This window comes from Vipera ursinii (genome assembly GCF_947247035.1).
Source record: "Vipera ursinii genome assembly, chromosome: Z".
Classification (NCBI taxonomy): Eukaryota; Metazoa; Chordata; class Lepidosauria; order Squamata; family Viperidae; genus Vipera; species Vipera ursinii.
The window spans coordinates 82798589-82811193 of record NC_139517.1 but is presented as its reverse complement, the minus strand read 5'-3'; the positions used below and the strand labels follow the sequence as shown (position 1 = coordinate 82811193).

General features: G+C 37.5%; 2 protein-coding genes across 4 annotated transcripts in view; one reads left to right on the top strand and one right to left on the bottom strand.

Moving 5' to 3' along the window:
- NGLY1 (N-glycanase 1) overlaps window positions 1–6050 on the bottom strand; it is a 27526-nt gene extending 21476 nt beyond the window's left edge. Inside the window, exon 1 of one of the 2 annotated variants that reach the window (XM_083376820.1) lies at window positions 5863–6050. The gene's annotated coding sequence lies outside the window, so the exon portion shown is untranslated. The other variant, XM_083376821.1, reaches the window with a different exon arrangement.
- A 199-nt stretch (window positions 6051–6249) lies between these two features.
- On the top strand, window positions 6250–11555 carry OXSM (3-oxoacyl-ACP synthase, mitochondrial). Of its 2 annotated transcripts, XM_083376823.1 has the most exons (3): window positions 6250–6420; window positions 8327–9334; window positions 10839–11555. In XM_083376823.1, the coding sequence occupies exons 2-3, from the start codon at window positions 8352–8354 to the stop codon at window positions 11239–11241; spliced, it is 1386 nt and encodes a 461-aa protein (XP_083232949.1). In that variant the 5' UTR covers window positions 6250–6420; window positions 8327–8351; the 3' UTR covers window positions 11242–11555. The 2 variants fall into 2 exon arrangements, with proteins under 2 accessions (XP_083232949.1, XP_083232948.1); XM_083376822.1 differs by lacking the exon at window positions 6250–6420 and having other exon boundaries at window positions 6633–9334.
- The last annotated feature ends 1050 nt before the right edge of the window (window positions 11556–12605 follow it).

Sequence of the window (12605 nt, the reverse complement as noted above, 5' to 3'; positions counted from 1 at the left end):
TGTCGTCAGGTGCCGGGTGGGCGTGGCCCATTGGGTGGGCATGGCTGTGACGGTAACAGCAGACTGGCAGGAGTAAAAAGTTCAATCAGTCAATTCCAACTTTGCAAGATCTTTTTTTTCCCGTGAGAAGTTGAAATTGATTGATCGATTGAACCTTTTTTTTTTTTTTTTGCACACAGCAGTGGAGGCCTAAAGCGAAAAGGTTTTATAAAACCCAGCTGAAGGCCTAGGACTGGGGCAATGGCGTGCATGGCCACAGAGAGGGCTCTGCATGCCACCCATGGCACGTGTGCCATAGGTTCGCCACCATGGCTCTAGTGTTTTGCTTGGTTGAGATTTTCAGCCGGAATATGACACTGTCTATCTTTGAAAATACTTTGAACTGGCGGCTTCAAGTCAAGTTGGCCATCTGAACAGTCCGGAAAGCTCTTTTCCAGACCAAAGCTTTTTCAATTTTACAAAATAAGGAACTGAGTTCTATTAAGTTTATATCAGTCTCCTGGGTTGGAAGAGCCTCATAATCACCCCACAAGATCCTCCATACAGCAGTGGTCTGTAAGGAGACTCTGGAGCAGCACTTCAAAGTAACCAAGTGAGCTATTTAGCTGGGTGCTGTTGTGGAAAAGCAGTCATTTTAGAATTTATTTTGTCCTCTTTTAGACATTGTATTAGTTTACTACATTTACTAAGCTAAAAGAGGCTCCTTTCAGTCACAACTTATTACTCCTTTTTTATAACAAATTTTATTGGTTTTCCAATATTTACATTTGAGTATTTGGAAAGCAGCGTGGTGATTGGGTAGTCAATAATTCAATAACAAAATCTTTAGTACATATCTCAGGTTACATCATGAAAAATTCCTTCTATATTTCCCTTAACATTTGCTATACCATATTTGAGCTAGTAAATTTCTAATTATAACACGCTCAGTTAAAACAGTTATCAATATATTTTTACTTATACATATCCATGTCCTGTTTTTGAGTTTTACCTAATTTTCAATTTTTAATTACAATATTCCAATTGAACCTTTAATATCCATAATATTTAATTTCGGGTAACCCAAATTTCCTTTATTTCACTACATAAGGATTATCATATCTAAAATACACATATTACTTACTTAAATATATTCTTATATTATTTCATAAACATTTTCTATTTCTCATCCTAGAACCTCACGATTTACTAATAAAGTGTCCTTTATTGTCCCAAGTACATCTTCTATATCATGGCTTTTCAACCAATAGTATGGGTACCACCTGTGGTACATTGGCAGGTGGTATGCAACCATCCTAGAAAATTGGTAGCAGGGGAGGGGAATGAGTTGACCTGGTGGCAACATCACACAAACCTGAGTGAGAGATGGCTGGAGCTGCAGGGCTGTCAGGACTCAGCAAAAGCGCTAGGATCAGTGCTTCTTCAGGGCTGTCAGGGATCAGTAGAAGCACCAGGATCGGCGCCAGGCTCCAGCTGGAGCTCGGCACCGATCCTGGTGCTTCTGCTGAGCCCAGAAGAAGCACCAATCAGCTGGAATGTTGCAGCATCTCCAGGGTCTTGTGATTTACATTCAGAAGCTTGGCAACTGATTCATATTTATGATGGTCAGTGTCCCAGGGTCATGTGAAGTGACTAAAACCTGCTGCCACCCAGCAGAGGGGAGGGGGGAAATAAAAACCAAACACCCACCCCACCCCACCCCCGCTGCCAATCCTCAACAGAAATGCTCACAACAATGAAAACCTCGACAGAGTACTGCCAGGCGGGCAGGCAGGTGTCTTGCTCGGCTGTGGCTTGGGGGGCACTTTTTTCAGTGCCATTGTAACTTGGAAAAGGCACTAAGCAAACTGTTGTAAGTTCAGGACTACCTGTATTTCATAACTTTTTTCCTTTTTTTTTTTGGTCATCAAGTTTTTGATACCTTGCTAGGTGACTGGTAGTACTTGGATGTTGCCATATGCAGATGTAAACCATTCAGAAAAGTTGAAGCTAGAAGATTAAGAAGACAAAGACACCTAAAATCTACATGCTCCACCCAAACTCTAAGACAGGACATAAGAGGATTAACCCACAGATGCAAAAGGGACACAGGTCAAAATACATGACACAGGAAATACAAAACCTCAAACAGGAACAGGAAACAACACCAAACAAAAGCCCCAGAGGGTATAAAAACCCACTCCCTACATGTGCTCACTCTCTTTTTTCCAGAGCCATATTTCTGTCGCTCTCCTCTTCAATAAACTGCAACCTTCTTTCTAAAGCACTTGCCATGTTGTTTATTTCCGGCTTGGACTGAACCATGATGAAGACTTTTCCTTCAACAGATTGAATTCATTACCAATTGGTTTCTAACAAATTCTACTGTAACCTTAAAGTGCTGTTGTCATTTTAAAATTCTACACGGTCAGGGATCTGAGTAACTTTGAGACTGCCTGCTCCCCACCAGTAGCTGTCTGTTTGGTTAGATCTGAAGGAGGATTCCCATCAAGTACCTATATCTGAAAAAATGTTAGCATCAGAAGCCATAAACTGGGATATTCACACTGTTGCCCCACTCCTTTTGAACAGCACCAGGATAAGATCAGCACCAACAAAAAGAACTTTTTTATTTTTTAACTTTGATGGGAAAATTTCCATCTTTAAATCATTTTTTTTTATTTTGGGAAAACAAACTTTATCTCAACTTTTCTCTATGGTTATGATTTATCTGCTTCTCTTGTTCCTGAAAAGAACAGTGTGTTTTTCAAAATGTCTCTAAAAGGAGATAAAACTTTCTGGGAAGCATTTGAAAAAAGATTGCTCTCCAACCTATAGGTTTTATTTGAAAATATAAATTAAAAAATTGATGGGTCAACAGCAGCTCTGAACCAAATCCAGCATGATATCCAAAAGCAAGAAATAACAGTTGGATTTGATTTGTAACTTGAATTTGAATGCAATCTGTGGCTGCCAAATTAAAGGAAAAAAGTATTTGGTTTGAAGATTATAGATCTTCCAGAAAAGATTGAAAGGAATATGAATACGAGAAATTCTGAGATAAAGGAACTGATGAAGGATGAATTGGATTTTCTTGGCAAGATTAATGTTGTGCTTTTAAGGAGACTTTTTCAACAATGGGATGCTGCAGAGATATTCACAATAGAGATTTATGAATGGAAACAAGATGCAATTTTGGGGAAAGTTCCCAATTAAAATCCAAGGAAAGGTTTTATTATCAAGACTCAAATGAGGGTATTTGATTCTGGACAGATCAGAGAAAATGACTGAGGTATTTAAGGTAGATAAGAAATTGCTGTTGACTCTCTACGAGTAAATTACAATAATAGATTGTTAACAGAGGGCACTGTTAATTCAGGGGTGTCAAACCCCCATTCAACAGCCCATTGTGTATCAGGCCGAGCAAATGGCAGATGCGTGTGCAAAATCATCCCCTCTTGCTGCTACTGCAGCAAGAAAGGTTGGGGCCACTATTAACAATTATTTTTTCTTCGTATATACAATGCATAACAGGTCAAATTGGGTTGCAAATAGATGTAGAAGTTTATAAGTTTTGGATCTGTTGGAGGAAGCTATTGTTGTTGCAATACAACTGTCACTGTTCAACTAGGGGAAGATTAAAAAACCCCCACATTACTCCAGAAAGCCTTTGGGAAATGATATGAGTTGTGAGATGTCCCTGTATAAGGGATAATTTGGGGATGTAATTCTTAAAAGTATCATTTGTGTTTTATAATAAGTGTTACTGTTGCAGTTATTTTAATCTATTTATGGAATTGGAATGTATGCGTAGGGGCGAGTTGTAATTTAAATGGCATACAAACCTGAATAATAAATATTTTCTTTTCCTCTTGTTTATAGGCACTTAGTGAAACATTATGTGAAAATTCAGTTAGGCCGAAATAATAAGGGTTGAATCATTCAAAGAGCATACAGCTATCATTTTCTAAATAATTACATTGCCTGGCAGGGCATTTATGGGCACAGTTTAATCATCTTATACTTCTGCTTAGAATCCTAAATAGTTTAATATTGATCCAACCTTCTCCAAAAATGCATTTGCTTTTAGAAGACTTCCTCAGAATTCCCTAGCTTTTCAATGTAGGCACTAGACTCCTGTACTGTTTATATAACAAATTTATTCTTTCTGCTTTTCCTGCAGTATCAGATACTCCCTCTAAGGAACTCGTCCTCCAAACTGTATTAATCTCTTCCATTTCTACCATGACAGATATAAATAAGGTAATCATCACAGCTTTGGATTTTACTGAAACTATTTTGCCCCTAATTAAATTTCTTCGAATGCTTCTTAATCAGAACTAATTCCAACCCTAAGAATAAACTGGAACTCCCAATGTTCACACATTCAAATGTGTTTTGTGCTATACAGAACTAAAAGTGAGCAATATAGTGTTATTCTTCAAAAACTATGCCTTCTGCATTCAAACAGCTCAAAAATTTGGATGAGAATGGCTATCGAACTATTCTCATTTGCTTCTTTGGATCTTGATTATTTTATTTTTAATATATTTTAGGTCACACATATGGTTTAACAATTAATACCCTTTCCAAATCTGGTACACCTGCTGCATTGGCCATCAATTTAATCAATGTAATTTCTAACCAACAAGGGAGTTGCCCCAAACACCCAGAGGCATATTATGCCCTACGTACAGTCACCCACGCACTCGTTACCTCCCATATAGACTGCAATGCTCTCTACATGGGGCTGCCCTTGAAGACCACCCGGAAGCTTCAACTGGTGCAGAGTGCAGCTGCACGGGTAGTGATGGGAGCACCCCGATACTCCCATATTACATCCCTCCTGCGTTAGCTGCATTGGCTACCAGTTGCCCTCCGGGTGAGATTTAAGGTGCTGGTACTTACCTTTAAAGCCCTACATGGCTTAGGCCTGGGATACTTGCAGGACCATCTGCTGCCGGGAACGAATTCCCATCGCCCAGTACACTCACACAGAGAAGGCCTCCTAGACAATGTCGGCTTGCGACCCCCAGGGGAAGAGCCTTCTCTGTGGGAGCGCCAGCCCTGTGGAACCAGCTCCCCCCTGAGCTTCGGATGGCCCAAGATCTCCAGTCCTTTTGCTGCGGCCTCAAAACACTCCTTTTCCACCTGGCTGACCTGGACTGACAGGGATTTTAATTATGTTTACAATTTTAACTCTAATCTTTAATTTATTTCAATTTTTAATTTTAATTTACTGTACAGAGACCTTTAATTTTTATTGTTGTTAGCCGCCCTTAGTCCCTCGGGAGATAGGGCGGGATATAAGTCCCATTAATAAATAAATAAATATTACAATTTTATCCTGTAATTTTATGCTGATCTTTGAATACTCGGGTAATAAGTGTTTCACATAGCTGCATTTCTTGCCTGCTTTTCCATTGTGATATTACAACTCCCAAGTCAGCTTAACATGCTTAATTTTTAAAATGAATTCTATTGCAACTCCAATTATATTAAATCACTTCGCTTTTTAATCTGAAACACAAATATTATTTTGTGGAGACGAACTATTTTTATAATTTTTTGTACAGACAAACTAGTAATGGCCCAGCAGTGCTGTACCGTATACAATGCAAATCTTAATGGTGCAGGAGAAACAGTTCAATTTACAATTGATCAAGCACAAAACAGGAAATTGCGCAACTGAATAATTCCTTTCTCAACTAGTGACCCGCCCGCGACACTGAAAACAATTGTTATGCCCGCGATCCAGAAGCTTTTTTTTGTTGTTTTGTTTTAATATATACCCAGGGAAGTCCCATCCCGACAGCTTTAGCGGAAAAATAAGACGCCGAACGTCGACACCTCCTGTCTGGCGGACCCGTCAGTCCTTCTCACCTGATGATATTATCTGCGTAGGTAAGCAGCAACCCCGAGGCCTCCAAAAGCGTTTCTCTAGAATTCTTGGAGAGGCCGCTTAGTGCTCGCGAGAGCACTTGTCATAGTAGATCCCACTACGGCCACCATCCCATTGCAATGGCATTTGCCTACGTTTAGTCGTCGCCAGAGGGAGAAACTTCCTTTTTGAGGCGCGCCCGCCCGCACTCAATTCTAAATCTTGCTGACTCAGATTACCATGCGTCTAAATGGGGCGCCGACTATGGTGAATCAGAAAGGGAGGGCGATGACGCCTTCATTCGTGAGACAGGACTGCTTCCCAGTCCCAGTGGTGAGCATGCGCACCACAAGCTACATTGTCACCCACCCCATCCCCACCCAGCCTGCTGGACTTAGTGAACCTTACTCGTCGGGAAGCGGCTTCTTGAAGATTTGCCGTCGCTGGGCTACAGAAATCCGAGATACCAAATGACATTGACAGAAAAATAACCCTTCTTTGTTGTCAATTACTGTATTAGATATGGTAACCCTGTAGCGCTTTCAAGCAAACTATTTTTGGTAATGCTAGTGTCTTATGTCTGCCTGATATGTGTTGCAGAAAACTCTCCTATAATTTAGTGCTCATGCAGCTTTTGCAATTCAAATTTGGCAGCTTCAATCAAAAAGCACCATGGATCTTATCCTCCTTGTTCCCATATTTTTTTTCTTTTAAGAAAATAAGAAAAATGATAAGCCTTGGTGAAGCAGTGGGCTAATGCCTCCTTAAGTAACACCAGCTGCCTGCAATTAGTGCAGGTTCGCATCCCACCAGGCTCAAGGTTGACTCAGCCTTCCATCCTTCCGAGGTAGGTAAAATGAGGACCCAGATTGTTGGGGGCAATTAAGCTGACTTTGTAATAATGCCGCTTGGGGTGTGTGTGTGAAAGCCCTAACAAGCAGGCATATACACAGAATGAAGGCTACTGCTAAGCTTGTAAGTCGCCCTGAGTCTTCGGAGAAGGGCGGGATATAAATGTAATAAAAATAAATAAATAAATAAAATGTTTTATAAATAGAAAACACTATCACCTGGATCCCTTTGATGAATGAGACAAGGCAGTTATGAATGGCACCATAACAAGCCTCAACTGAATGCATCTGCATTGCAATTCTAAGCATGAATATTAATATAAAATGATAAATGATTTGTATTTTTATTTTTCTGTAAAGCTAAATCCTATTTACCTTTATGGGAGTTACTTCCTAGATCTGAAACATTGTATTATCAGTTGAAAATGAAACTTGAAAGCTCTGTCAAATTTATTATGGCTTAGCTCCTTAGTACAGTAAATCTGTTGCTCATACAGTTGAATTTTGGTGATCTGGAATTAAAATCTGTCTGCATTTTATTACCAATTACATTGAGATCCAAATAGCCTCTTACAGTAATAAGTTGCTGAAGAGGAGGCTTCTTAAACAGTAGCATCATATTACAGGTATGCTGTGGTCAGTGAGAAGACCTCTGAAAACAGGTTATGTGTTATATGAGTGTGATAACACAAAGAACATAGAACATAGAATAATAGAGTTGGAAGGGATCTTGGGTGTCTTTTAGTCCAAACCTGTTCTCAAGCTGGAGAACTATACCATTCAGGACAATAAAAAGTATGGACATATTTCAGCCCTTTACTCCTGAACTAATTCATGGCTATTGTTCCCCCAAAAAGAGGAAATAGAAAGCTTAAGAGCCTATTGGGCTAAACTTCACAGAATTATATAGTGCAAATCAGGAATATGAACAGAATTGCTTATTATGAAATTGGCAACTGCAACATGTTTTTGAGATTGTTGCTGACTATCCATACAGTTTTCATTGCAACAGTATCCTTCCTTTTTCTGGGACTTTTTAAAAAATTTCTGAGTCTGTTTTCCAGTGTTGATAGTCTTTGATGGTGTCCCATAGAATCACACTGTTTGCTTCCAAGCTAAAGTGTATTAGAGTATATATAATAAAACTATGGCATAGTTATTTTTCAGATTATTTTATTATTTTTGTGAAAAGCAGTAAAATCCCAAAGTTTTGTTCTACTTCTAAAAATTTACAAGAAAGATAAAATAATAATTAAAACTTTAAAGTTTGAGCTGAAAATTTCCACGCATATATTTTTGAGTTTAATACATTGGATGCATTGAATTTAGTATGATCAAAGAGCCATTTCTTGAAAATTTGTGAATAATTTGAGTCTGGAATATACAAAACTTTTTATGAGAAAATTCTTACCTCTGATGTCAAATTGCAATCATAAATTCTTCAATTAGGCTTGAAAATTAGAATGTAGAAACCATTTATTTCATTTTACTTAAATGTACATTATCATATGTTGTATGTTTGATAGATTAATACTTTTTTACTGTTATAAGAAATGTAAACTTTACCCATAGTGAAAGCTTGTAAGTAATAATTTTATTTTCCTTTCCTCCATAGGAATAAACTTTAAAGTAGTACAGTGATGATTCTCCAGCACTTGAGAACTGTATTCAGAGCTACAAGCCTCTGCCTTCCAACTTCACAAGTACAGCAGTATCTAGATATCAATAAAAGATGTCTGAATACTAGGTTAGTTCACGGTCAAAGAAGGGTTGTTGTCACAGGTATAGGATTAGTATGTCCTCTTGGTGTTGGAACCCAGTTGGTTTGGAACAGTCTTCTCCAAGGAAATTGTGGGATTGTTGCCCTTGAAGGGGAAGAATATGCTTCTGTTCCTTGTAAAGTTGCTGCTTGCGTGCCAAAAGGGGCTGGTGAAGGTCAATTCCATGGAGAAAAATTTATAACAAAATCAGACAGCAAAGCTATGTCTTCTGCCACCATCATGGCCATAAGTGCTGCTGATCTAGCATTAAAAGATTCTGGCTGGTCTCCGCAATCTGACCAGGATAGTTTGAAAGCTGGTGTGGCTATAGGAATGGGAATGGTTCCACTGGAAGATATCTCTGATACAGCTTTGACATTCAAAACAAAAGGCTACAACAAAGTCAGCCCGTTTTTTGTTCCAAAGATTTTGATCAATATGGCAGCAGGTCATATTAGTATCAAATATCAATTGAAAGGACCAAACCATGCTGTGTCCACTGCTTGTACCACTGGAGCACATGCCATCGGAGACTCTTTTCGATTTATAACTCATGGTGATGCTGATGTGATGTTGGCGGGAGGAACGGAAGCTTGTATTAGCCCATTGTCTCTGGCTGGATTTGCCAGAGCTCGGGCTCTGAGCACTAGCTTTAACTCAAACCCTCAAAAAGCTTGTTGTCCATTCCATCCACTAAGAGAAGGATTTGTCATGGGAGAAGGTGCTGCAGTTTTGGTTTTGGAAGAATACATGCATGCTGTTCAGAGAGGAGTCAAACCATATGCAGAAATTTTAGGCTATGGACTGTCAGCTGATGCCTGCCACATTACAGCACCTGATCCAAATGGAGATGGAGCTTTAAGGTAACAAATGATTATCATAAATCATTGATACAATTTCCTAATGTAGGAATGGCTTTCTTTTGGCTAATCAGTGGGAGCATTAACTAGCTAATTGAGAAATCTGTTTGCTAACAAAGTGATACCAGATTTGGGCATGTGTGTGTGTGTGCGCACATATATGTGTGTCTCCATGTGTGGAGAGCCTGCTGGTAAAGAGTGGTGCACTTCCATGGTTAGTGAGCAGATACTGTGATTTGCTATTAATCCCATAAGCAAAGTTACATTGCTGGGTTAGCCTTGGCTGCCATTTAATAGTCATTTGAACTAATCACCAGATGCAGTTGTGCATTCATTTTATTTGCCCAGTGACAAATTCTGGTGACCACCCATCTTCCCAGGATAAAACAGATATGACATGGATACCTTTCTTTAAGGTGACTTTCTTTTAAATTATGTAAGTAGTACACTGGTAGAGAGCCTTTTTTGTGGTCACACACTGATTGAAAAAAAAGTTTTTCCATATAGAAGTTAGGTTGGCATTAGTACGTTTATTACAAAGATGTCTTTTCATTTTCATTTATTTTTGATGGTGGACGAATGGAATATTTTTATTCCTTTATTTGCCTGCTTCCTGAGCGTTATATTACTGTCTCATTTACACTATTCTAAGTTTTTAGTTACGTTTTCAAATGTATTATTATTCAAAATAATAGTTTCATTTTGAAAAAGGAATTGAGAAACAGCTGATCCAGTGTACTACTTGTTAGCTTAATACCTGTTTTCATAATTTGGTGAAAGAAAGTGTGAAGTAGAGCTTTTGTTTAGGAAGGATGTGAAACTGAAATGGTTTTAAATTTGGGTAATGCCATTTGAAATACTATTGTGATTATTGGAGATAATCACGGGACAATCATGCTATCTCATTTTAAATAAGGAAATAATGATGAATTATGTGGTACCTACATAGGTGTTAGATCCAATGAACTCTGTTCCATAAAATGTTAAACTAATTTGCCTTATCCATTCTTAAAATAATGATGATTCCCCATTATGTAAAAAAGTCTGTTAATTGATTCTGCTTGTTCAGCTCCAAGATACATAACAAGGAGAGACATAGCATTTGATGAAATATTCTGCCAACTAGCACAATTGAGGATTCAAAATAATTAAATTTATCAGCTCACTAGAACCTAAATTTCTATTTTCAATCAATCTAGCAATACATACTATATCATTTTTAAATTAAAATTACAGTATAGAAGAAAAGGATGTCTATTCGTGTCTTAAAGAATTCAACATTTTGTTGTAACAGGTATCTTGTGAAGTTCTTCATTCTTCTTGGTTTAGGTGAGCATCTCCTAATCTCAGTGCAGGATTGCAGTAAATGGGATCTCAGAAAAGCTCATTTTTATATATGACATTTTATATCCTTCCAGTGTTGCATATTTCCTTATTTTCAGGCACACAGATGGATTGAAATAACCTCATATCTGATAAAGCTAATTTCTTCCTTTTTGTTCCAAAGGTGCATGTCTGCAGCAATCAAAGATTCTGGAATTTCTCCTGAAGATATAACGTACATTAATGCTCATGCCACCTCCACTCCACTAGGAGACGCTGCAGAGAATCAAGCTATCAAAGACCTTTTTAAAGGTCATGCCTATGCCCTTGCAGTCTCCTCAACTAAAGGAGCAACAGGTCATCTCTTGGGTGCTGCTGGTGCTATTGAGGCAGCTTTTACTGCTTTAGCTTGTTACCATGGAATTTTGCCACCTACTTTAAATCTGGATCGGACAGAGCTACCATTTGATCTCAATTATGTTCCACTAGTACCACAAGAATGGAAAAGTAAACAGCGACTTATTGCTCTCAGTAACTCTTTTGGTTTTGGTGGAACTAATGCATCATTGTGTTTTGCTAATATTTAATCTTATAATTTGTATATGTAAATACCATGCTCCCTTCTCCATTTATCTGCCTACCAAATATATGTATACAGTATATGTAAATCATTTGTCTATTTTTTTTTTATTCACATCATTTTTACCAGTGCTTGCTTGTTCTTTAGAATGCTTTATTTCAGCTGAATTTCTGAGGACTGGAACCTCTTCATTAAAAGGATGCAAAAGGTTTTAAATTCAGAACATTTTGAATTTGTAATACCCCATGGGGCTGAAACAGTTGTTTAAAATTTGAAGTGAGTAAACACCTACTCTGAATAAAAAAGGACTTTCGGGTTATTGTATCACATCTTTATTTTGCTTTGAAGCGTTAGCCACACAAAGACATGTATATAGGATAGGTGGCCAGGTAAAATATGCCCTGAATTTCTTTAATCTAGTTTCAGTGCCACATTTATGCACACTAAAGAGAAAAATAGGTTAGGCAAGGGTACTCCTCCATTTTTTAAATTCCCATTCTTTTGTCTACTTCCTATGCCCTTCCATTGTATAATATTTCAGAGGTGATTATTTTGTTTCTTTACTTGAGTAAATGAATGAGCAGTTGGTTCTGTGAAAAGTCCCGGAATTTGTTTTTCCAAGCAAACAAACTTAACTAGCGAAATTAAAACTTTAAAATACTTCCATTTGCTAAGTATCAACATTTGGTGTGTTATCTATAATAGATAGTTTCATATTATAAAATATCTTACCAACCCAATTTCATAGTAATGATAAAAGGAAAATTTTTAAACAAATGTAATATTGAAAATGCTGTGATAGAAACATGTATCAATTAAATGTAAAATAATTGAAATATTTAGTTTAAACAATAATACCTACCATCCAGACTAATATAAAAAGTTAAAGATTATATATTTTTATATTACCATCTCTGAAAATAGCATTATTTGGTACACTTCACTACGGTTTATATCCAACTAAACATACAAGTGGTGATTTTTAAAAAAAAAACATTCTGCCTACCTACCATCTGATCCTTGTTTCCATTTCTTCAATAGATCAAATATGGCTAGCAATCCATTTAAATTATTTTAAGGTACACATTTATAGTTAGGGAAGATATTGGATTAATGTCACCTAAATCAAAATTCCAACATCTTCAATCTCTGGAGTGAAATATATGGTATTGCAGAAAATAATTTCTAAGTGTGTAAAATTAAATAGCTGGGTTAAGGAGAGTTCTTGTGTACATACGGCTACTATATAGTCTATTGACTGGCACTAGATTTAGTTACAGCAAGTTAGTTAAGGCAGAAGCTGCCCATTCTCTTGTTTCAGAAGCAGATTTAAATTTTTATTAAGCTTGATGCATCTGCTCTAAAAGCCCA